At 41.7% G+C, this 26,076-nt stretch overlaps 2 protein-coding genes and 1 long non-coding RNA gene across 3 annotated transcripts; 2 read left to right on the forward strand and 1 right to left on the reverse strand.

Moving 5' to 3' along the window:
• The first annotated feature begins 6 nt into the window (after positions 1-6).
• LOC121319440 lies at positions 7-2,592 on the forward strand. Its single transcript, XR_005950703.1, has 3 exons — positions 7-294; positions 535-624; positions 1,266-2,592. It is a non-coding gene; the product is annotated as an uncharacterized LOC121319440 (long non-coding RNA).
• Positions 2,593-10,705: 8,113 nt separating this feature from the next.
• On the forward strand, positions 10,706-12,110 carry LOC121320265 (iroquois-class homeodomain protein IRX-1-like). Its single transcript, XM_041258518.1, has 2 exons — positions 10,706-10,925; positions 11,174-12,110. Exons 1-2 carry the CDS (start codon positions 10,776-10,778, stop codon positions 11,993-11,995), a joined length of 972 nt encoding a protein of 323 aa, XP_041114452.1. The 5' UTR covers positions 10,706-10,775; the 3' UTR covers positions 11,996-12,110.
• A 1,685-nt stretch (positions 12,111-13,795) lies between these two features.
• LOC121320202 (iroquois-class homeodomain protein irx-1-A-like) lies at positions 13,796-17,201 on the reverse strand. The gene is made up of 3 exons (XM_041258454.1): positions 17,197-17,201; positions 15,106-15,376; positions 13,796-14,868 (listed from the first exon to the last, which is right to left on the reverse strand). The coding sequence occupies exons 1-3, from the start codon at positions 17,199-17,201 to the stop codon at positions 14,032-14,034; spliced, it is 1,113 nt and encodes a 370-aa protein (XP_041114388.1). The 3' UTR covers positions 13,796-14,031.
• Positions 17,202-26,076: the final 8,875 nt, after the last annotated feature.

A 26,076-nucleotide genomic window follows, 5' to 3' on the forward strand; every position in this document is an offset into this window, starting at 1 on the left:
ACAGGCATTGTCCTTAGCGGTGATAATATTCCTTGCGTCACTGGGTGTTATTCTTAACACCTCCCTCGTGTGCTCATGGTTTGAATGACAAGGGCTTGATATGTAGTGAGAGACAGTGAGAAGTGAACTGCTTTATACATGACCCTACAACTCCTGTCATTAAAGAAGGTCACTGGCTGTGTTCCTGTGCAGTGACATGACATTTCATTTCTGTTCTGCTCTAGGGTTACACCCCGCTGCACATTGCAGCTCTGCACGACCACAGGCACATCATCGATCTTCTAATCAACTACGGTGAGGAGCTTTCCCATAGACCACATCCAGGGAGCTTTCCCATAGACCACATCCAGGAAACTTCCCCATAGACAACATGCAGGGAGCTTCCCCATAGACAACATGCAGGGAGCTTCCCCGCAGACAACATGCAGGGATGCACCTAACAGTGGAGTGGAAACACACTTGTGTTCTTGCTTTCTCTTGTGTTCCAGTGTCAGTTCCGCTGATTTATTTATTGTTTCTCTTCATGTGTTCTAGGTGCAAAGCAGAATGTTCGGGATTACAGTGGCCACTTAGCCCTGCAGTATCTCAAAATGCAGCATTCCAGCGATGGCAGGAGTGATGCACGTAAGTTTTGTTTCATATCATTTATCTATTATTTTAATATAGAATGCTGTATTAAGCTCAAAGTAACACTGCCATTCAATGGACCGTGTCATATTTGTGCTCCGTGATAGGGTCAGTCCTTACAAGCTTCTTTTACACATTTCCTTAGTAGAGGCTTCGGGTTGGTGCAACTCGCTGCAGGCCCTTCACGATGGCTAGGAGTTTTTACTGTCTGAGATTCTGTGTCAACAGCTCAGGGTAATTAGATCTTGAGGTTAAACCTGCCTTTCTTCTGGCAAAGAGGTAGTGGTGGTCTGGGCGGGTGAAGGGGGGGGGGTGAGATTAGCACTCCAGCCAGTAGAGGGGTCCTTTTTGAGATCTTCTTATCCCAACCATATAATCAATACTCTCTGTCACATGATTTCCAGCAAGCTGACTCCTGTGCAGTAGAGTGCATCACCAGTAACTACAGATTTAGTTTTCTGTGGTTTCCTGCCCAGTAGTATTGAATAGTATAGACACCCTCCCTCTGATCTTTTCAATGCAATTCCCTCTAGAGAGAATTGACTCTGCAATGTATATTCTGCAGTAACATTAGCATTGCAGTGGACCTATGTTCAGATAAAGATTCCCATCTCGTTTCATTCTGTTTTCAATCCTAGAATTCCCTGTCTCTCACGGGAATACACGCAGGAGCAGGAAGCTGGCGACGCTTTTCTCCGGAAGCTCGAAGAAGAGGTGGGGCTCGGCGGAGGACCTTGCAAGTGGGGAGGAGAAGGGGGGAGGGTCCCAGCTGCTCATGCCGCCGGCGTTCAGACCCAGGAAGTTCTCCCGGTAACAGGTGGAGGCAGAGACGGCTACTCCCCAAGTACCTGCAGCTGCACAACACCAAGGATGCCATTGAAGGGATGGCTACTGCACCCTTAAAACAGCTGCTTTTAAAATGAAAAGCTGGCATTTGTTCTGCAAAAATATAGCGCAGCGTTTTCAGTAAGGGATTCAGGTATCTGGGGCTGGAAACACAAAATGCTACAGTCCTTTTAAATGTGCAGTTCTTCCTGTGAATATATCGCTTTTATTTCTTTGTTTGCTTTTATTTTGCTGTCTCCAAAAACCAAGGTGCTGTGCATATAGTCTTAGGTGTTTCATATAAACTCTACGACAGGTCTAGTGGAATCACACACAGCAATGTGTATATTTTCTGCACAATGGCTGAAGTACTGCAGTACTGCCATATGAGCACTGGGGCTTATTTCAATGTAGTTTCACATAGGACTAGATTTAAAAAATATATATGGGGTTTAGATTTTCCTAAAAATTGGAAACAAACAAATCAGTAACTAACTAGTGTTTTGCTGATGTAGGGGTCGTGCATTTTTGTATAGCTGTATGTATAATTTGCATTTTTTACAGTGTTGTAATAATTGGTTGGTGCTCTGTGAAACTCTGGAGCGAATGCAGGGAGACGGACTCCCTCCGTTCAGACTGCAAGAGCGCATTCGCTGTTTTGTTTCTGTTGCTAATGGGTTGATTGCCCATGTCACTTGTGCAGAGTACCTCCAGGAGCCTCCTCTAAGGGTATTACGTTCATGAAGGTTTTAAAGGCAAGCCTGTTCTTCCATTGAGAAGGGCATGGTGTTTGAGGTGTTAAAGAATTCCAGAATGGAATCCAGACTCTTAACATTCCACAAGAGTGTTCTGATGTTCTAACTGCATTGCATCATGTAAACAGCACTGCAGAAGTGTTGAGCTGGGACTGCAAGTCTTATAATGTTACAGAAGAATTGTTTGTCATTTTATCCTGCTATGTTTTTTTTTTTTTTTTTTTCTTATGCAGGAAGTAACAAATATCAAGCTTAGAGATCACATGTTCTGTCTTCATTTTTATATATATATATATATATAAATATATACCGCATATGCAAAAAAATATTTGCTGTGTAATCTATTTTTGCAATTGGTAAACAAATAAATGAGTAGACTTGCAAACATATTTATTGATTTAATTTGTTTTTTTTTTATTCTATTTGATTGAACATGTATTATATTCAGTATCTTTTAATAATTTTAATAATTGTCAAAAATAATTTTCTACTGTGCCAGGTCAGTTCACAAACAGTGTGGTCTAGTGGTTAGAGCTGAGGGACTGGGAGGCAGTGTGGTCTAGTGGTTAGAGCTGAGCGAGTGTGGTCTAGTGGTTAGAGCTGAGGGACTGGGAGGCAGTGTGGTCTAGTGGTTAGAGCTGAGGGACTGGGAGGCAGTGTGGTCTAGTGGTTAGAGCTGAGGGAGTGTGGTCTAGTGGTTAGAGCTGAGGGACTGGGAGGCAGTGTGGTCTAGTGGTTAGAGCTGAGGGACTGGGAGGGAGTTAGTGAATGTGATTATAAAGCACTGAAGTCAGGGAATCCTGATTCATTCGTAATGTATGGTTTGCTATTTACATTAGTTTTTGAAAAAATAATTATTAGTTTCATGCGAACAAATTCTTTCCAAATGAGGGTTAGATTTCTCACCTTTTCCTTTCTTTACTGCCTTGTAACTGAAGCCTTTGAGACTGTCATTCAGAAAACGGGACTTTTTCATGCGGTGGGGGGGTGATCTAATGAGATCAGCTCTTCTGGCTTCTGCTCCATCAAACCTGCATCACCCTGACCCTCTCCTCCTTTCCTTTTCACCACAACAATCTCATTTTTACAAAGTGCCTTTGATCTACAAAGTCCGCTCTGATTTACTTTGAGGGGCACAGATGGAGCAAATATGGGAGCCGCTGGCTGTCCATACGGCTTTAGCTCCTAATTCCAGATTATCTGAGAAGGGTTGCACTGGTTTGGATATCGGAAGGGGGGTCGGTGTAAGAGGGAGGCTCTGTAATAGATACTTATCTCGCCACCCTCCAGCTCTCAAACAAAGCCCCCCTATGAAGAGATTATAAACCTAGGGAGGCACATTAACTGTAATCCCAGTCTTTGAGGCCTGCAGCCCCCTTTTTCCCTTCTGCTGTGCGGGATGCAGGATACCGGATCAGGCTGGTCCTGCTATAGAGAGAGCGAGCAAGCCTATGGCAGCACACTAAGGAGAGGGTTTCACAATGAAAAGGGGGCTTGAAAAGCACAAACTGCTGGGCAACAGCTTCTCTCCCTTTTGAAGAGATTAGTGTCTACATTGTTGTAGTGGCTGCTCATTTCCATTAACCCTGCACCTCCCACCGCTCCACAGCTCTTGTGTTGCATTGTGCGAGGGCAGCCCCTGGCTTCCTTGTACCTTTTGTCTTCCGAAATGATCCCAAATGTAGATGTCATGTTGCAGATTCCTACAAGTGCATTAAATATTCGCCGCGGAGCTCTCTTTACAAGAACAAACGGTCGCATCGACTTGTTTAAAAAGCTGCTTTGCTTTGTTTCCTAGGAAAAGTGGAGCAGGGACCCTTGCAAACTTTAACACAGGTTCTGTGTTTCTGTTTCTCAGAGAAGTACCCCAGCCATGAACAAGTCGCAGTGTGCTGCAGGTAGTGTATGGCAAGCTATTTCATTTACAGCAGCAGAAAACAGACTGAAAAGCAAAGTGTGAGTCTGTGTTGAACAGAGAAACGTGATAGCAACAACATCGAAATGATAGATCTTATCATGCAGCACATTTTCAAATAAGCATTTAATTAAAAACCACCATTTAGCAATTATTTTTAACATTTTTACACAATTAAAAAATGCCTTTCTAGATTGATAGACAGGATAAGCCCTGGGAGGGACAGTCGCTGCTTTAAATCCATTTCTTGTCTTTTATAGGCAGTGGTTTATTAATATTATTATTATTATTATTATTATTATTATTATTATTAGTAGTAGTAGTAGTAGTAGTAGTAGTAGTAGTAGAAACTTATCTTTTGATTTAGTTTTGTATTATTATTTTAATTTTGGAAGTAAATTTTGCCTCCTAGTCATAGTTTGGGTGTTTAAGTTGAAATGACATTTTACAACCCTTCTCTTTACAGAAAGCGTCCATCCTGCCAGGCAAGGATTGCGATCTGTATCAGCGGCAGTATTATAGAGCGTAAAGATTATTACAGGACATTAAACTGTTTCATTTAAGAGTGCCTGCACAGTTCTTGTTGTGGACGGGTATGTTAGGATAGTGCCTGGAGATGTGCAGTGTTTATTAGGGCAGTGTTTAACAGTTAGATCTCTAACAGTTTGTACAAGGATGGAATATCACACACAATTATATGATTGCTTAATCTCAGGGATTGATAAATCAGATATTGAGTTTGAAACTTATTAACGAAGACCACAGTGAACTATTTTGGTTACAGTAGGTCAAATTCATAAATGGCCACAAATGATTTGTTTATATTGAGCTGTTGATAACTATAAGGCAGTGTGGGCTAGTGCTTAAAGCTAGAGGAGTGGGAGGAAATGTGGCCTAGTGGATATCAGAGAGGACAGGGAGGAGGTCTGGTCTAGATCAGTGCTTCTCTACCCTGGTCCTGGGGACGGGGTCCCCCTGGGTCTGCTGGCTTTCATTCCAACCGAGCTCTCAATTACTGAACTAGACCCTTCATTGAACTGATCATATGCTTAATTAGACCTTTTTAATTGTTTTCAGCTTGTAAACACTTGCACTCGCAAGTTAGCTATAACATTTTGTAAGTAACTTGGGCTAAACCTAGCCAAGCCCTTTCCCTCAGTGCACCTCAATGCAATCAAGCAGTTACAGATGAGACATCAGCCCTGGTTACAGAGAACACAGTAACAGCAAGCAGCGGGAAAAGAATGTACTATTTTAAACTTCCAATCGGCCCATTTTCCAGCCCCCTGGAACTGCCTACATCACTAGGCATGGAGAAGCATGGGGACACACTTTGCCAATGGGAATTGCATACGCAAAGAAGAGGCCACCCGGTACAAACCCCATCAATCAGCCCCATTCATATGGGAGTGGCACTGGCTGCTTTGTCTCACCTAACGAGGTGCTCCAGCCCAAAGGAGCACAGCCCATCATTTGGAAACGCAGCCCCTGAGCAGCAGGGGGTGGGGACAGGACACATTCGCCAGCTCCAGCTGTCGGGCAGCTTGTCGGTAGGTAATGAACGAGGCCTGTCACTCACCCAGCAGTGGACTGTCCGTCAGGTCTGTTTAAAGGGCTACAATTATGAAGCCATTAACAAAGACATGCTTTAATCTGTAAGAGATTCTAGAGTGATAGAGTGAGGCTGATAAAGGCAATGACGGGTGGATGGATGGGTGGGGAGGGGTTGCATGATGGCACGTAAGATCCTGTTTTCCTACATCATTTGATTGGAGTTTGTAACTTGTGTATCTTCACACCCTGCTGAGAGCAGGGGGAGGTGTTGCATAATGCATCTTTCCAATTTACCACATCGGATTTGTGTTTGTAATCTATTCTTGAAACCACATTGATGAGGCCAGCTTTGCACTACAAAATAGTAACACCTTCAGAGGCTTCATATCAATTAAATCCTGGAGTCCTTGTAATCACAGGGTATTAGAAAACAAACAGCACAAATGCATACCCTATTTTCATTATTCAGATGGTTGTCATGTTAGAGTTGAAACCACTTCAAATCAATTGCATTGACCTCGTGTCCTTTTATTACGCCATCATTCTCAGCTCAATCCCTCACTGCATTAAACGGCTCCTACAGGTACCCCCAGAAATAGCGCATACAGACAGGTAGCCTGCGAATCACTGACACGTAAGCGGGACACTAGCAAACCTGGGTAGATATTTCGGGTTTAATTAACCAGTGTTGCTTCTAGTGTTTTCAAAACTTCTCTGCAGCTGGTGTCTGTAAACTGTTGAGACAACATGTGATAATCCCAGAACAAGGCAGCAGGGTGAGGATGAGCGCAAACACACTGACCTGACATGCCGCAGGCGACAGGTTAAGCACACCTGCATTGTTCCGTGTTTTGCTAAAGGCGAAGAGAAGTCTCGAAAGCGAACAGTCTAAACACAGTACAGATGGTATCTCGGCTTGTTTGTTTCATCATTAACATTCTGCAACAGCCAGCTTCCCCTCTGCACACCTCTCCAGCCCCTCGGGTCATCTCCGATTGGCAACACTGTGTGTTCATTGCTAAGGAAGACACCATTATAAAAGCGAGCACGTTTTATAACAATGTTTGTGTTAAGATCATTTGGAAGAGCATTGCCACAGGTTCTCTTCATGAATGTGCTATAATCCGTTTATTGTTCAATATCATTTCCAATGCATGCAGCTGGATTGTGACATTATCTCCAATAGAGCAGCTTCAAAGAGCTCGTGTTTTGAGTTTAAAATATGTAAAAATCAGAAAGAAATCTGTTATTCTGCTGCGTGTCTTTAAATTATTTTTCAATGATCTTAGGACACCCTTGCAATGAAGACTCCGCCTCTATGTGGTTATTCCCATTGTATTATACACTTTTTTTTCTCCAAATCTCTGACATTTGCGATAGTTATCAGGAGGTGTTACTGAACTTTGCTTTACGTGACTTATTTGCACTTTTTTTTTTACTGACGTGCAAACACACCTTGCTACAAAGCGCTACCAAACATACAATATTAAATATGTTTACGTGCATTTAACTGGCATCTGCCCCAGAGTGTAAACAGAGCACGCTGGATTCGTATTCACGAACTCGTGAAATTTAAACAATGCAGGGGGGGGGGGGCTTATCAGGGTAAGAAGGAACGCATTCTAACACCTTCATAACCCTAATCAACACCATAGCTTTTTAAATGCAAGATTGTAGCAGTTAACCTGATGAGATTCTGAAAAGAAACACGTGTTCTCCCAATATAATCGCTCAGCGTTACACGTATATTGTATAAATAGGCTCTTTTATTACAACACAAACACGATTCCGCCTTTATCAAGGTAGTACCCGCATTGCATGTACATGTACAGTGCATGTAGCCGCAAATGCGTTAAACAGTGTCCCAATGCGGTCACGGTCGATAGTAATTAAACCGGACGCTCAAATGCCTGGGGGATTCGAGAACCCGGACTAGAGACAGATCTTATGAGAGGCTTGAGTTTCACCCGCACAAATACAGACTTCACTACACAGTAAAACAAAAGCGAACCACGCTTGTAAAACATGACACATACTTCAGTGTAACGAATGCAGATTGATCCGCGGATTGCTGTTTGGTGTTTAATTCATAAAGGTAACTGAGTGTATTTCCCAATAAAAACAATATTTCAGATATCTGGGCAGGAGGATGTTATTCAAGGGTTTATTTATTTGAGATTGTGAGCAAAAATATAAAATGATCACAAGCTAATACATGGTCCTTTAAATTATATATTTTCCACCGAAAATCATACTGTGCGCTGGAATTCAACCGTACAAATGATTTATTTATGTATTTATTTATTTAGTTGTGTCATTAAATATAAGCCTCTGGTAATTCAAGTACGTGTCTGACTTAAGCGATGTGATTGATCCTATATTCTTTAAGAAAAAGTGTAAGTCCTTTAATCAAATGCTAACAAAAACATGAAATAGCGTTTTCAGAGAACAAAGTGACTGCGGCGCTTATTCAGCCTGGCAGCCTGGCAGCCCAAACTCACATTAATGTGAAGTCTATATGAAACATCGACAGAATTATTTGTGTTTCTCTATTAGCTTGGTATTTAGTGTTTGTATATATAGTAAATAGCCAATACACCCCGTCCATCTGTTTTTTTTTTTTTTTTTTTTTTTTTTTAATCAGCTAATGCTAAAGCTTTTTTTTTCTTTCGTGAGTGGCAAGTATTTGTTCTTCATCGACTTTTTTAAAATAAAATAAACTTTTCCTTAAAATAAACAGCATCAAATAAACAAATAATGACTTCACGCTGCTGGCATTACAGCATTTAAATATTTAGCAAACATTTATTTTGTGAGACATGTCTAAAAATTAAACAAACCAATGCTACGGGAAACTATATATTGACTTATCAATATAGAATACTTTATATAGGGTTATAAAACTTTATACATAGACATATCAATAGAGACAATTTATATATAGAGTGGGGTAAAAGAAGGGTTAAATAGCCAGATTTTTTTTTTTTTGCTTGTTTGTTTTTTTTACACCAAGAAAACGTCAGCTATTTCTTAATGGAAATTATAATCCAGATGAAAATAGCACAGCGCCTTGCTCGAAATATGCTTTTGCACCGGTACTGAGCAGAAAGTATATTTGAAACAATGGCGTTAAACAGGGTTGTTCTCTTGCTTGGCATTTACTTAGACAGACAATTGCTAGCCGGTGTTCGATCTGGATTATCCCACGGAATACTTTCCTGTCTCTCTGATGATAAGACATTGAGAGATCTGTGACAGACTCAAGCAGAACACAATGGCCGCGTTTAAAGTGCGATTCCAGGGCGGGCTTGCTTGTTGTTTGGTTAATTGCAAAGGTTAATTGAAGTCACAGTCATGTAATGAAATGATTACAATCTCGATCTGAAGCGGCGCGTAAGCGACAGGTCTTAAAAACGTTGGAGCAGCCTTGTTGCTCTGAAGCCGATCGGTTCACGGATTTCCTGGGAGTGTGCATTGCATTTGAACCTACCAGGTAAAGCACCACTGTACTTTATAGGGTTATAACAAAAATGAACTCATGAAAACAAAACAAAAGAAGCATGCGAATCAGGCTAGAATGCACATCTACGAAAAGCTACATAGGATCAAGAATGATTCGTCTCAAATAATTCGCTATAGTTTTGTATCCATATAGCATTGATTGATTACACTGTTATGAAAAGTTTTGAAACGCCGAGGACCATTTTAACAGTGCAACCCAGCGTATTCCTGTATTTTATTTAATGGGGTAACCCAGCGTGCTCTACAGACATTCACCCTTAACTTCAAACCTTTAGTCCCAGATCAAGCAGAAGGTTTCGGCTAATACCTCGTAAACTACAATCGCTCATATTGGTGATATTAATGCAGAGTAGCTTAACAACGAACAAACAGATCAGTATTGTTTTATAGCTAATCAATTGAATTTGATTAGCACCCGAGTCTCTCTAAATAACCCCTTCATTTGAAATGGGTTGTATTGTTCCTGATTACCTTGACTTGCGCTCTTTGTGTAATTGAATTCATCAGATCACCGCGATGGAACTGTCCAACTTGATAAACGCATCTATTATACGGGGAATCAGGTCATACCTCCACAGAGAACAGTTCTGTCATTTCATAGCTCGGTTTTTGGCTTCAGACCTTTGTGAAAAGCAAACCTAATCAATGTGTCAATTTACTATAACCACTTTGAAAATCACTTTGGCGCAGAAATTTGAAAAGCGTGTGATACAACTTGAATTTGAAATGCATTTTATATACTTGTTGCAATATTCATTTTGGGAAGACTAAAACACATTTCCAAACAATTACAAATAAAGACATGACTTATGTTATGTGTTATGGCAGATCACAATGTGTATGGAGCCTAATGTTATACACAATCAATCGAGGAAGAAAAAAAAAAACGATTCCAGTTTTCATTGTTTGCGTATAACGTGTTCTGTTGTAAAATGCGCATTAGCCTTTCACATATATAGACTGGAGCCAGATTTATGATAAAACATTTCAGATGCTTGAACAAGCAACGGCTAAAACTAGTAAAACCTATGAACACACACACACACACACACACACACACACACACCATCAAAACTCTTAAGTGGCCAGGTATGTATTGTAAATCCACGCACAATAATTTACGCAACTAATCTGAATCTGATTTAGCGTTTAATGACACTCCAGCACACAGTATTTTAACTCTGGCTTTGAATGGACTTCACACACTCGAAATACTCACTTTTTAGTGAACATAAAACAACTGTCTATCAAATTCAATGATTTTTTTAACCCTTTGTTCCAACTCCTGTAATTTCCGGCGTATTCATTTTATATAAAGATGAAATCTTATTGTACTGTAATGGATTCAACTAAAACAAAAGTAGACCTATGTGTCTCTTTGAAGGGATTAACGAGCTACAGCGCCTTAGTAACGAGCTGTCAATCTCTGTGGATAAGCACGCCCTCCGCCACAGCTCGCTATATGAAGGGCGGCTCAACCTCAGGCAGCGTCTTGGAATTTGGAGTCTCCAGTGTTCCAAGATTCCTGCGTCACAGATTGGATTTGGAGATTTCTTTATTGGGGGAAAAACATCAACATGCCGCATGGATATCAGACTCTGGTTTTGGGGTGCCCACCTGGAGTCCCCCCTGTTCCTGGTCACCCTGCAGTAGCCCTGTGTTATTCTGGGATGCAGGGCTACAGTTTCATCCCCTATCTGCATCTGGGACACAACATGAGACAAATGGTACGTGTGGTTTAATGCGTATAGTCTTTATCTGTATCCATATACTTTGTGATATTTTATACTGGAGTGTTGGAAATTACGTTTCTGTCATGTCGTTTTAAATTAAATTCTGGAGTTTAGTCGTTGCCCAATTACGCACTACCAACATTCAATATCTGCTTAGTGAACTCCCTTTATCCATTCTCTTTCTGGAGTTATAATTGTTAAATAGATAATTTAAATATATTTTTTTTTCTTGTCCCTTGCAGGGTCCCTATCAGCTGAAGTCAGCGTCTCCCTACCACCAGGCTCTCCTCGGCCAAGGTGCACCCTTCTACTCGCCCTACCGAGCCGTGGCAGCTGAGCACCCGGGTAGGGCGGGCAAAGCGGTCGCCCGAGAGAGCACCGGAGCGCTCAAGACCTGGCTCAGCGAGCACCTGAAGAACCCATACCCGACCAAGGGCGAGAAGGTCATGCTGGCCATTGTCACCAAGATGAGCCTCACGCAGGTCTCCACCTGGTTCGCCAACGCCAGGAGGCGACTGAAGAAGGAAAACAAAGTGAGCTGGGTGTGCAAGAGCAAAACCGACGAGGAGAGTGAGAGCGAGGAAGAGGAGGCTGGTGAGAAAAGAGAGCGTGCGGAGGAGGAGGAAGAAATCGATTTACAGACTGTGGATGAGAATGAAGGATCTGGGTCTGAGGGTTCCGACCAGGAGCCCACCAGGACGCCAGACAGACCCAGTCCAGGGCCACCAGGGGACGGGCTAAAGGAATCGGAAAGAGATGCAGCTCTGGGGAACAACCGCGAGAGTGAAAATAAGGGGGTCACACGCTTTGGTGATTCTACAAAACCCGAACTAGAAGCGAAAGAGAATACACAGCCACAGAAACCCCAAATATGGTCCCTGGTGGAAACAGCAACCTCGTGCACTGGGCACAGTGCAGTGAAGAAAAGACCCGTCCATATCAACAGCCAGGACACTGGCGGCTTGTGGGCGGATTTGGCTGTCAGGAACGGACAGTATTTTCCTCTGTATTTTCCAGCACATTACACCCATAGACAAACCCTTCCCGGTGGTATGAACTGTTAGTATGTAAACTGCCGGACCACAGTCATCTCTAAGTGCACTTCATTTACTATTTCAAAGTTGCTATTCTCATTGTGAAAGCCATCGCATTAGCTTCTCATTTCTGTTTTAATATACTATGTATTTTTGTACATGATGTAAATAATAAATCGTTTTTTTTTTTTTTGTTTGTTTTTAAATACCCTAATTGTATAATATTTATGCAATAAATGCTTTGAAATCTAAACAGAAAACTTTTTGGGAATTGTGTCTGTATCAGTTAGCAATAAGTTGTGCAACAAACTGAACCGTTCCCAATTCACAGGGCACACTGAACCGTTCCCAATTCACAGGGCACACTGAACCGTTCCCAATTCACAGGGCACACTGAACCGTTCTCAATTCACAGGGCACACTGAACCGTTCTCAATTCACACGGCACACTGAACCGTTCTCAATTCACACGGCAGACTATTACGTTACTTTATTTTTTTATTTTTAAAATATACATTATCCAATTTTCGTTTAGTTTTATTGAAGTGGTAAAATTAAGGTAAATACAACAAAATAATCAATTGTTTTTTCTTCATTCTTATAATAATGTGTTATAATAAAATGCCGTTTAGTTCATTATTATTAAATGTGCACAACTTATCAAAAGTTAACATTAGAAGAGATGTATGCAATTCCTTATGTAACTGATAAAGATGGTTGAATAACCAGCGTCCCTGAGCGTTGCACAAAATAATTCAAACATCGTTTTAACTTCAAGTAATTCAGATTTTAAAACCAATACAAAACGGCGGTAAGAAGTCTCCAGAAATGTTTTAGTATTTTACAGCTGTCGTCATTTAAATAAACGTTATCGTCGGCCTACATATTGGAAGATATCGATAAAGTGATAACTAAATATTGAAGACAAAAGAAAAGTAGCTACCATTAACAGATTGGAAACATGAATATCTATAAGATAACTAGAGGACTTGTGCCTTGAGCACTGCAGGAGCCCACATGTTGTGGTCGTGCCTTTGTCATGTTAAGGTTAAGAGTTTTACAAGTTATTCACTTATCATATTATTAATGATGCTTAGTGACTAAGCCGTACCTGATTCTAGCGCTCTGAAATATGACATCACGCCACACCCAGCAGCGAATTTATTTTACCAGTAGATATTGCAGAATCAAAAGACATATTCAAAAAAAAAAAAAAACCTCTGCAGCATAAAAAATAATAATAATAATCAAGTCTTGCAAGCTAATGATCTTCGCAGTGGTACAGGCAGCAGTTATGTAATGTATTGGATTGAGAATCAACACATTTAAAAAATATGACGTCGGTGTTGAAACTATTCGGTAGAAATACAAATAAATAGAATTGTTTCACCAGTGCAGCCTATGTGTCTCCGATTTATATCGCGCGATTTGTGGATGAACTGGATAATAATCACATCAGTGAGTAGCCATACATTTCTCAGCAATCCAATGCATGTCTATCACTTATTGATAAGCTATACACGTCTATCAGTTATTGATAAGCTCTACGCGTCCAGCCCCCCCCCCCCCCCCCCCCAATCATCACACACGGAACTGAAACATTGTGTGTGTGAGAGAGAGTGAAAGTAATTGGATACCATTAACAAAACCACAGGAGCATCCCTGAACAAAACCGCTGTGTCACCGCACTGTAGTGTTTTAAAACCCGTTGTTACCCCGCACTAGCGCTCGTTTTCTTTACTTCATGGTGTAGGTTATACAACACGCGACACAGCCTTGTATTTATTTATTTTTTTATTTATAGGATTTTATTGCACAAAATAACCCATTTTAACATGTGTAACCCAGTGGATATTTACAGGATGTGCAAAAGTATCTGCCAGAATGGAAATAGGGTAACAGAGTTTACTTCAGTTTTATATTACAAAGCATTCACATTGTGAGCTTTAAATACTTGCTAATTACAAAACTTCCACTTTGAAATAACATTACCCTAGGAAAAGCTTTATAAATACCAAAATTAAGTGCACTTTACAGGAAAACGAATTTCCTTGAATGGTTGCAGTTTACTTTCGCATACCACAAGACAAACCGAGTCTATGGGTGTAATGTGCTGGCAAATACAGAGGAAAATACTGTCCATTCCTGACAGCCAAATTCGCACACAAGCCGCCAGTGTCCTGGCTGTTGATATGAACGGGTCTTTTCTTCACTGCACTGTGCCCAGTGCCCGAGGTTGCTGTTTCGACCAGGGACCATATTTGGGGTTTCTGTGGCTGTGTATTCTCTTTCGCTTCTAGTTCGGGTTTTGTAGAATCACCAAAGCGTGTGACCCCCTTATTTTCACTCTCGCGGTTGTTCCCCAGAGCTGCATCTCTTTCCGATTCCTTTAGCCCGTCCCCTGGTGGCCCTGGACTGAGTCTGTTTGGCGTCCTGATGGGCTCCTGGTCGGAACCCTCAGACCCAGATCCTTCATTCTCATTCTCATCCACTGTCTGTAAATCGATTTCTTCCTCCTCCTCCTCCTCCTCCGCACGCTCTCTTTTCTCTACAGCCTCCTCTTCCTCGCTCTCACTCTCCTCGTCGGTTTTGCTCTTGCACACCCAGCTCACTTTGTTTTCCTTCTTCAGTCGCCTCCTGGCGTTGGCGAACCAGGTGGAGACCTGCGTGAGGCTCATCTTGGTGACAATGGCCAGCATGACCTTTTCGCCCTTGGTCGGGTATGGGTTCTTCAGGTGCTCGCTGAGCCAGGTCTTGAGCGCTCCGGTGCTCTCTCGGGCGACCGCTTTGCCCGCCCTACCCGGGTGCTCAGCTGCCATGGCTCGGTAGGGCGAGTAGAAGGGTGCACCTTGGCCGAGGAGAGCCTGGTGGTAGGGAGACGCTGACTTCAGCTGATAGGGACCCTGCAAGGGACAAGAAAAAAATATATATTTAATTATCTATTTAACAATTATAACTCCAGAAAGAGAATGGATAAAGGGAGTTCACTAAGCAGATATTGAATGTTGGTAGTGCGTAATTGGGCAACGACTAAACTCCAGAATTTAATTTAAAAGAAACGTAATTTCCAACACTCCAGTATAAAATATCACAAAGTATATGGATACAGATAAAGACTATACGCATTAAACCACACGTACCATTTGTCTCATATTGTGTCCCAGATGCAGATAGGGGATGAAACTGTAGCCCTGCATCCCAGAATAGGACAGGGCTACTGCAGGGTGACCAGGAACAGGGGGGACTCCAGGTGGGCACCCCCAAACCATAGTCTGATATCCATGCGGCATGTTGATGTTTTTCCCAATAAAGAAATTTCCAAATCCAATCTGTGACGCAGGAATCTTGGAACACTGGAGACTCCAAATTCCTAGACGCTGCCTGAGCTGGAGCCGCCCTTCATATAGCGAGCTGTGACAGAAGAGGCGCGTTTATCCACAGTGATTGACACGTCATGACCAAAGGCGCTACCTGCAAACTCTGACACCTTCAAAGAGACACTCTGTACTTTTGTAAATTGTACTTCTTAAGGCAAATACATAAAAAATGTGATTGGCAAGACATTAGTAACAGTTTTGAAAATCAACCCTTTTTATTGAACATAGTATTAATCTGATATGCAAATTTCTAATCACCCGCAGTTATATTAAATAAATATTAGGCATCTGCATAATAATAATAATAATAATAATAATAATAATAATGCACTATATTAAAAATATACATAAATACAAAATACCTTACTTGAAGTAAGTTACATTTCTCAAGACGTCATTCTTATCTGTAGCAATTACAAATCTATAATACTTCTATCAGTGCTACAGCGAGAGAGACCGCTAAAGCAGAATTCAATGCTCCTATCAGTACTACAGAGAGACACATGACAAAAAATAAGGGATTCAGTAAAAGCCTAACTTCTGTACTATTCTATAGTCAACAGCAGTGACGCGTCCCTTTATATATCTGCGTTCTGAGCATGTAGTCCTGCAAGAACACACGGGCTGCGTTTGAAACTGTTCATTTGCATAGAGGCTACAGAGCAATTGTTTTTGACATGGGTGCGGTGAATCACCTTTTTGCTAAAGCATTGACTATTTAATGAAGAACAGCATTCGGTGGTCATTCCAATTGTGCGCGTTAGAGTAGCCATTTCAGTCCATTGTCGAACAATTTCCATTTGAAGGCATGTTTGAGCAGCTCAATGTGGTGAAATATGCAGCCGTGAAAATGCAGTAATGAGGCTATGCATTCTCCTGGAAAACGATTCAGCAACACTTGAATCAGTTTGTCAGCGAAGAGGCCAGAGGCAACGACATCTAACAGGGCTTGAATAGCCGTGAGTAAATGATTACCGTCCCGTTTAAAAGGTGTTTTCCTCCGTTGTCTAGGCAGATCCTAAATTAGGTTTTAAAAAACAAACCTGTCTAATTTCAATGTATTTTGCATTCGTTTCTGATATAGCCTACAATGCTCTGGCGTGCAGCTCCAAATTGTAATCATGTTAAAATGTTAGTTCCAATTTTAAATATCGTTGTGTTTTTTGTTTTCTTTCTTCCTGGTATCTGGTGTCCAGCTGTATTTAGAAACACTTAGCTAAAGGAGGTAAGGTGTTTTTCTTACTCTTAATGCCTTGTGTGGCAAACCATGAAATTAAACTGAGCCTAGATCATTTGTCTGACTGGCAGAATCTTCCAAAGATATGTTGCTTTTTATATTGTATAGCCGGTCTGTATTTACTGTCATATACAGGGATACGTGCTTGCTTGATCGCTTTGTCAAGACAGCTTTCTATTACTGGAGCAGGTATCTATTTCCACAGCTGCGTATAATTGTGTGTTCTGTCTGCATCCCGGTTTTAAGGCAATACATGACAACAGGGTCCAACGTGTTCACAAGTCCGTTTTTATTTTGTCGTTTCAGATAAATACTGCTGATACCAAATCAAGGATAACAAGGGCGAAAGGGTCCTTCATCAGAAACTGATAACGTTTAAAATAATAATAATAATAATAATAATAATAATAATAATAATAATAATTATTATTATTATTATTATTATTATTATTATTATTATTATTATTATTATTATTGTGATCAAATACATTCAGGCCTGAATTTACATTTAAAACACATCTACATCGTTTAAAATAGCCGTGAATTTGAGCTGCAGTGTGTGCATTGACCGCTTCCCGGGCACATTTACCATACTCATGTAAATCGAGCAAGCTCACGGCATCTAAAAGCAATCGTTTTGCATCGATGACAGTCTATTGAAATGCACAACTCTGTCTATACAATGGCATTGACAGCGACAGCCTTGCCATTCAGTTTGTGAGTTGATTATCTTACTTCTACACCTTTAATACAGGTCGAGCAAACTGACTAGGGACTGCTCATTTCAATGCGTGCTAGAACTCATTTCAGCGAGTGCTAGAACTCATTTCAATTCTTGTTAGAACTCATTTCAATGCGTGTTAGAACTCATTTCAATGCGTGCTAGAACTCATTTCAATGCTTGTTAGAACTCGTTTCAATGCGTGCTAGAACTCGTTTCAATGCGTGCTAGAACTCATTTCAATGCTTGTTAGAACTCGTTTCAATGCGTGCTAGAACTCGTTTCAATGCGTGCTAGAACTCATTTCAATGCTTGTTAGAACTCGTTTCAATGCGTGCTAGAACTCGTTTCAATGCGTGCTAGAACTCATTTCAATGCGTGCTAGAACTCATTTCAGTGCGTGTTAGAACTCATTTCAGCGAGTGCTAGAACACTTCTGCTTTAATATCAAACTGTAGAGGGACATCAATAACACGCCATTCCAGACACGTGTGATGCTCAGCCCATTCATTCTGAAAGCGACAATCATTATAGGTTCATACTCGAATAGACTGCTGATTAAATTAACACCCGAATCACCATTCGCTGTACTGTCACTCTGCAGTCATATTAAACGAAGCGGAAGAGAGCTGCATGAAACATCTTAAACACAGAGGCTGCGAAGAAGAGGGAGTCTGGACTCCTCCACAGCCATGGGACAGCGCTATCAGGTTATACATCTGCATTATAATTGATTCATCAAATCAAATCGAATGTAAGGACTATATGGACATCGGCTTTTTTCCACACAGCCTAATGCTATTGATCGAGTTACAGAGAACAAGGCAATACAAATAATTGCCTAGAATTATGTAGATGGAATATATACATTCTGTGCATTGAACCGCTCATAAAACTACTAATAATATATAATAATAATAATAATAATAATAATAATAATAATAATAATAATAATAAATAATAATAAATGTAGTTTTTAGTTAACCCAGTTATGTAATTCTACGTGTTTCAATTCAAAGAGGGCTATGCCGTCAACATGTGTGGAAATAACTTGCGATTTATTACAGAAACACGGACGGTAAACTGTAGGGGCTTTGAGGTATCGTGTCCGCCGAATGAAACTGAAACTCAGTGCATTCTACTCCGATTTCATTTATTTTAGCATTGTATTAAATCTAACTATGTCATGTTGTTACAGTCACCCCTTTTCTACACGTATAGGGGTTATTGAGATCACTGGTTTCTATTGTAGGTATATATCTGGTTCGGCCAATTCTTTCAAACTGTTTGCTCAATTGCAGGAACAGTCTTTTTTTGTTGGGTCTATTGCAGCCAGTGTAATAGACCTAATATTGAAAACTAGGCCTGCTAACTGTTTTCTATATGTCCCACTAGTATAAGAGGTTTTAGCAGATTGTTCTTTATTTTTTTACACAAACCCTATAAGCATGCCTTGGTGTGTCCATTGTGGGGAATGGTGCAGAGAGTAGAAGTCAGAGATTTGGAGAGATCAACGGGATTAGCCCTCTTTAGCCTGGGAGACTGGAAACTGTATACAGAGGCGGAGGGGGGCTCTGTGTCCCAGCGCTCTTTATTCTTTTGTCACGCGGTAGCTTTTTAACATTTTGAGGCTTTGCATTTACATGGTTTATCAGCAGAAGATACTTTGAAGAGATTAGCCCAGTTCCAGTACCAGGGGGGGTTGAAACCTTGAGGATAGTTCTTCTTGTTTTCTTGATGGCTCACCTTATCTGCAGCAGCTCCTGGAATCAATGATAAGAGCCATTTGGGGATTTGCATATCTTGAAGGGGAGCTGAGGAATCTTCTCAAATTAGCAGGGATAAGATGCACACTGTCCCTCGTGAGTAACCAGTAATTCATCCTTTCACCCCAGCTAATGGTCTGGTGTAGGGTTTGTTTTCTTGGGTGTGTTTGTAGGGAGAATAAGGTGTCTCTTATCAAGTTCAGTTTGAAGTCTCTGATGTTAGTTGTTTGTGCCACTGGAGGGATTGAAATCCTGCCCGTTTGACTCTGCATGGGCTGCTTGTTCACAAGAGGTTCTCTCAACTCAAATCGTGTTCTCTACTGTATGGGAAACCAAGAGCTGGCTTGGGGTTTTTTTTTTTTTTTTTTTTTTTTTTGGTTATTATTTTATTTACAGTTCTATTCAAAGCTCTTTATTCCAAATCAGTATTAGCATGTTATTTATTTATTTCAGAAAGGAAAAAGCACCAACTCAAGTTACCAAGCCAGTAATAAACAAACTGACCCATTTCAAGAAGGACTTTGTTACAGTCTTAGTTTTGTTTTTACATTTTTAACTTGTTTTAGAATTTGACTTGCCGTTTTGTTCTTTCAGAAAAACCATTGCGTTAATTAGGAGTAGATGGCTTTGAGAATCTCGCCCTGTGCTGAAATGTCACCTGGCACACCTTTCTGCATGCATTTTTATTTGACTTGATTCAAGGTAGTGCAGCTGTGACACCACTTTGCCAACGTTGACATGCATCTTCATTTTATATATGCATATCTCACTTTGAAATCAGGTTTATGAAAAGATAAACTGTCCACACAATTCCCCAGGCTGATTCTACACATGCTCCTGTTAATACAGTATGATTGCTGATTTTGAAGTGACAGTAACCTGGCCCTGCTGGGTCTTTTCATCGACATATAGGCAGTGAGGATTAGGCTGGGGCTCCCCAGGGTGGATATTTCGACACACAGCGCATGAAAAGGCCTCTCCCTTGCAAATCACTGGGGTTTCCATGTACATTGAAAGCCCTGCCCCTTTTAATCCTGGGATAATGAAAAATCCCATCTGAGGGCTGAAGCCTAAATCATGGGGCTTCCCGGCCTGGCTATTCTTCAAACACAGAGGGGAGAGATTAGGCAGCTGTGTATAGGTGGTACAGATGAGATGTAATCCCTCAGCAAACACAGGCTCCGATAACGGAGAGCAGAGATCTTCAGACACAGAGCGGAGAGCAGCTGAGAGCCAGGCCAGCTGATCCTGAGAACCTCCTGTACATGCCGTGTCCAAACAACACACACGGCACCAGTCCCAACCACAGGACCCTGATCCAGAAAAACTCCTGCACACACTGTGTCCAAACAACACACACTGTACTAGTCCCAACCACAGGACCCTGATCCTGAGAACCTCCTGTGTGCAAAATCCTCATTGTGACTGGGGGCCTGGGCAGGAGTGAAGCATGTTTCCAGCCTGCAGAATGCATTGCCGCCCCAAGAATGTTCATTAACACCTGGGCCAAATCAACCTTCTTCCATGCAAATAGTTGCTAACACCGCGTCCACTTAAACATGCCACTACAAATAGCTGCTAACACTGTGTCTCTACTTAAACATGCCACTGGGGACAATCTGTTCACACCTCACTAACTCGTATATGAGAGGTACCAGAGAAAGCAAATATTGATTTGGGAATGAGTGATCCTTGAAAAGCTTGTGAGCTGAGAAATGCTGCGTTGTTTAAAATGGGAGGTTCATCATCTCTTTAAACACTCGGTAGGGCAGGATTTTGAAATCCTGCAAATAAATTCAGTGACAACCGTTTCCATGAGAAGTCTTCTTAAACTGAAGTCAGTGAAAAATGCTTCTAGTTGAGACATGTCTTATTGAATTGATTTCTCTTTTACTATTTCTGAATTTCATATTAAACTAAACATACTAGTTAACACGTTGCATGGTGTCTCTAATCGTAGGAGTTACTTAGTAAATTACAATGTTATTATGCATAGTTACAATCGAACCCTTTTCTAAAACAATTGCGCACTTAATATATCATGCAAAAAGATTTACAAACAATTAACATTTTTCAAACGCAACCTCAAACCAAAATAGATGGCCAGAAGAGAATTCTCCAATAGTTACAGTGAAAATAATACGTTATGTATTCATATTATGCTATTAAATTCACAGAAATCGCGTTTAAAACAAATCATGAAAATCAAATCCCATGTTCATCTGTACGAAGAATGTTTGCATTTTTGTTCAGTTTTATTTCCAGAAACTCAGAGAGGTTATTGGCAGTGATGCAATGCTCCACTGATCCACCCTGTGGTGCTGAATGAACAGACACCTCCAGAGCCCAGTCCACGGCACCTATTACACCTTCTCAGGCTGAGGCTTCAATGGCTTTGCAACACTACCACCTAGTGTTGCATCATGAAACCAATAGAATGTTCCATTGTGGAAAGTGTTATACCCTTTGCTCCAGTGACCACAACATCATATGAAGTGGCATAGAATTATTCACATACCTTAATTTATATAATTCATATACTTTATACTATGATTTAATTTGGGAAATAATTCAGTAAATACAGTGATACAGTTAAGTACTTGATTGCAATTCCTAAAATGAGTTTTGACCAGTGTTGAAGTAGACTTGCAGAATTGCAATTATTTAATTCAAAATATTTAGACATTTTCAATGGCATACCTTCACTTTTGCCCTGTTTATGCTTATTGGCGGTTATTGAACAGTCATGGTGTATTAAGAATAGCCAGTAAATCTAGTATTCTGAAGCAAAGTTTAGCAACCTCTTAATGCACAAGACTTAAAAGATGAAGCTTTGTTTTTTTCACACACACGCAGCTTTAATTTTGTGTACTGTATGAAACAACAGATGCTAAAATTGTCTGGATTGTCAGCCGTGGCTCTGGGTGTGATTATGTAACAAGGTGTTTGCATATTCTATTTATCTTTATGACTCAGATCATTTCAAAAGCAAATATATGGAAATGACTGGCATTGAGCTGCTGTGCTTTGTTTCTATCGTCCAGTCAGTTGTGGTGGGACACAGTAGCATCTGGGAGTGGGGCTAGTCGCCACACCCTCCCGAATCATCATAATCCCCTTCTCCACAGTCATGTGATCCCCCTTCATAGTTGGACTCTCCTCCCCAGCTGCCCCCCCCTCCATAGTAACTGGCCACAGTGTCGTATGAACCCTGTCCGTAATACCCAGCTTGCTGTGTGAAGGAGAGCTGCCCATGGGTCCCTCCCACGTCCGAGGGCTCTTTGTCAGCTGGCTCCCACGAGGGGAACCCGGAGCCTGTCATGGTGGAGCCCAGTTGGGAGTCATCGGTCACGCAGTCGCAATCACAACCACAACCGTCACCATCATAGTGCTCATGATCATCATCATCATCATCAGAGGAGGAGGAGGAGGAGGAGGAGCTGCACTCACGCTCATTATCATTATCCATCTTTCTGGAAGGGGTGACGATTCCCCACACTTTGCTGCTTTTCTTCTTTCCCTTTCTTTTCCTGCTGACCATCGCCCCCATCTCTCTCTGTCAAGCAGAAACACAGAGAGCAGTGAGCGAGCTGAGACTGAGGGCAGACCAACAGCACCACCCCTGTGGTTTATACTGGAAATGCAGCGTGGCAGTAATTGCTAGAGCTTGTGCACTAGGGGGCAGTGTGGCCTAATTATTTGACGTAAGTGACTGGGATGGACAGCGGCAGTGGACCCTATTTAACACCTCTTTTTTTTGCATGAATCGTGTTAATGTTACAAAATGAGACACAGAACACTGAGATTGTTTGAGAGAGCTTGAAAAATATCACTTAGGTGTTTGGTTTTAGTTATTGTAGAAAATGCACACGTGTTTTACCTCTTTCAACAAACAGTTAATTCAAGACTGGAGTACACAATTTGAAAATATGGCCCAGTGTGTCTCAGTGGTTTGGGCTGAGAGACAGGGAGGCAGTTCGGACTTGTGATTTGGAACCAGTCTGGCTAAATGGTCAGAGCTAAGGATTGGGTTTCTTACCCCTATGCAAAGTTTGCAGTACTTTTATCTCTAAAGAAATTGAAAACTATTTCTAACATCCACTCTAGAAACCAATCTAGATGTTAAATATCTATGTTCCCATATAAAACTTTAAAAACTTTAAAACATGTTTGAAGCCATTTAGAAACCTGATCCAGGCACGCTAGGGGCACATTCCAGTTATGGACGAAGTGTACAGTATGCAACGGCTTTTGTTTCATATATTCTTCACATTTTTGTGAGTCTATAACAATGCACGAATACACCTGGCTCTAAGCCTACAAAATAAACACTTTATCGTTGGTGTCTGTGTTATATTCTTCCATACTTCTGTCTTATCTTTGCTTTTATAATACTGTACAGCTAATACATACAGTTTCAATATTTGGATCACGGGAAAGGAAGTTTATGAGATTGTGGGTCAGATTAAATCTGAACGTCTGGTGCTGTGCATTAGGTAATGCCAAAGATGCTCTTATACAGCATGCTTGAATACTGATGTTTAAAGAGCAATAACAAAACATGCAAATAAAATATAAAGATGCCATAATGCCATAATGCAATGCACCAAATCAAACCTGCAGTATACTTTGTACTTTCTAAAAGCAATATTGCTTTTTAGTTATTGAAAGAAACAGCAAGCAAATACTGTCCACACTATTAATTGGTACAAATTCTTTAACCACAATCTATCAATATATACAATATTAGAGTCCAAGTTTATTTGGGGGGTAATTCCACTGGGGCTCTTTTTTCAAAGAATGCATTTATAAGTGAACTGTGGAGATATTTAAGAAGCGATTCTCACCTGTTTCAAGTTCAGATCCTGATGAATCCACGCTCTTCTGTTTCCACAGCTTGTGAAAATGACAGCAGACAGGCAAATCCAGAGCCTTGTTTAAATGGAACGTGAAGGACATGCAAATGGCAGCGTCATGCAGCAGCCAACCCTGTGCAAGAGGTATATCGTTGAGTTAATACCTGCAGGGCCAGTCACAGAAGCAAACCACTGAAATAACAAAGGAACAGCGAGCACTGTGCCTTACAGGAGGGGGTAATAGACCAGAGCAGGGCTGGTTTGCATTGCCTGGGTGTTACAATGCTGGGATAACTCAGGTAGGGGCACAAGGCTTCGCTGTGGAAGGGAGTGAGTGAGTGTGGTTGGTACAATACTAGGGTAACTCAGGCAGGGGCACAAGGCTTCGCTGTGGAAGGGAGTGAGTGAGTGTGGTTGGTACAATACTAGGGTAACTCAGGCAGGGGCACAAGGCTTCGCTGTGGAAGGGAGTGAGTGAGTGTGGTTGGTACAATACTAGGGTAACTCAGACAGGGGCACAAGGCTTCACTGTGGAAGGGAGTGAGTGAGTGTGGTTGGTACAATACTAGGGTAACTCAGACAGGGGCACAAGGCTTCGCTGTGGAAGGGAGTGAGTGAGTGTGGTTGGTACAATACTAGGGTAACTCAGACAGGGGCACAAGGCTTCGCTGTGGAAGGGAGTGAGTGAGTGTGGTTGGTACACTACTAGGGTAACTCAGACAGGGGCACAAGGCTTCGCTGTGGAAGGGAGTGAGTGAGTGTGGTTGGTACAATACTAGGGTAACTCAGGCAGGGGCACAAGGCTTCGCTGTGGAAGGGAGTGAGTGAGTGTGGTTGGTACAATACTAGGGTAACTCAGACAGGGGCACAAGGCTTCGCTGTGGAAGGGAGTGAGTGAGTGTGGTTGGTACAATACTAGGGTAACTCAGGCAGGGGCTAAAGGCTTCGCTGTGGAAGTGATTGATTCAGTGCAGCTCAGCTGGTAGAGATCCCAATCCTCACTTTAGACTCTGTTTCTTTTTTTCACTTGCTTTGGACTATCCGGTGAACCACATTCACTCTCTAAGCAAATCCAGAGTCTCATTTAAATGGGACATGACTCATATTCAAATGAAAGTATAGCAGCCATCTGTGTGAGAGACGTGTGGTGCTTTGTTGGTTACAATGCAAAACTACTGAACTAGCAATGAAACAAAAAGACAGGAGCTTACTTCCACTGACAGCCGAAGCAGAATTTGTTGTTCCAGTCTGCAAAACTAGACTGTTTTCCCAAGATAAGAGAGTGCAGCCGGGTGGGCTCTGAACACACAAACATGCCTGTGTTACAGTGTGGAGGGGCAGAGCCTCATCAATAGGACGTCCTGCCTATGGTTTTAATCATTCCCTCGCTCACACTGGGTGACTCTCAGTGACTCAAAAATCATAGAGAATACTCCATTTATTTGTGAAACATGAAAACAGTGTGAGGGAGGCTGTAAGAAACCATTAGGTGTAAACGCAGGTCGCCAATGATTCCAGCCACATCTGTCCCTTGTAAAAGTTTCCCATAGTAAAAGTTTCCTGCAGTATATTAATATGCTTTACCATACCAGGAACAGGGTGGATTGATCCTGGGAAAGGGGGAGGGTGGATTGATGCAGGGAAGGGGGAGGGTTGATCCAGGGAAGGAGAGGGTGGATTGATCCTGGGAAAGGGGGAGGGTGGATTGATTGCAGGGAAGGGGGAGGGTTGATCCAGGGAAGGAGAGGGTGGATTGATCCTGGGAAAGGGGGAGGGTGGATTGATGCAGGGAAGGGGGAGGGTTGATCCAGGGAAGGAGAGGGTGGATTGATCCTGGGAAAGGGGGAGGGTGGATTGATTCAGGGAAGGGGGAGGGTTGATCCAGGGAAGGAGAGGGTAGATTGAGCCAGGGAAGGGGGATGTTGAATTAATTGTGACGCACAGCACTATTTTCTCAATGTATTTTATCAGTTTGAAAAGCTACTGATTTACCTGTCCTGGCTCCTGCCTAGTTCTGTGTTAGAACATTGCGAAGGTCTGAGGTGATGTTAAAACGCTGTGAGGTGATGTTGAAACACACACAGGCACGTAGATAAATAGGACCAGCTGCTGCCAGGAGCTGTCCACAGATCTGAGCCTGACATAATGAATCAG

This window comes from Polyodon spathula, chromosome 8, assembly GCF_017654505.1.
Source record: "Polyodon spathula isolate WHYD16114869_AA chromosome 8, ASM1765450v1, whole genome shotgun sequence".
NCBI lineage: Eukaryota > Metazoa > Chordata > Actinopteri > Acipenseriformes > Polyodontidae > Polyodon > Polyodon spathula.

Bases quoted from the DNA above. Each gene is read 5' to 3' on its own strand.
- LOC121320265 (XM_041258518.1), top strand. From the start codon at position 10,776: ATGCCGCATGGATATCAGACTCTGGTTTTGGGGTGCCCACCTGGAGTC. The intron at 10,926-11,173 runs GTACGTGTGGTT...TGTCCCTTGCAG, and splicing joins GACACAACATGAGACAAATG to GGTCCCTATCAGCTGAAGTC.
- LOC121320202 (XM_041258454.1), bottom strand. The intron at 14,869-15,105 runs GTACGTGTGGTT...TGTCCCTTGCAG, and splicing joins GACACAATATGAGACAAATG to GGTCCCTATCAGCTGAAGTC.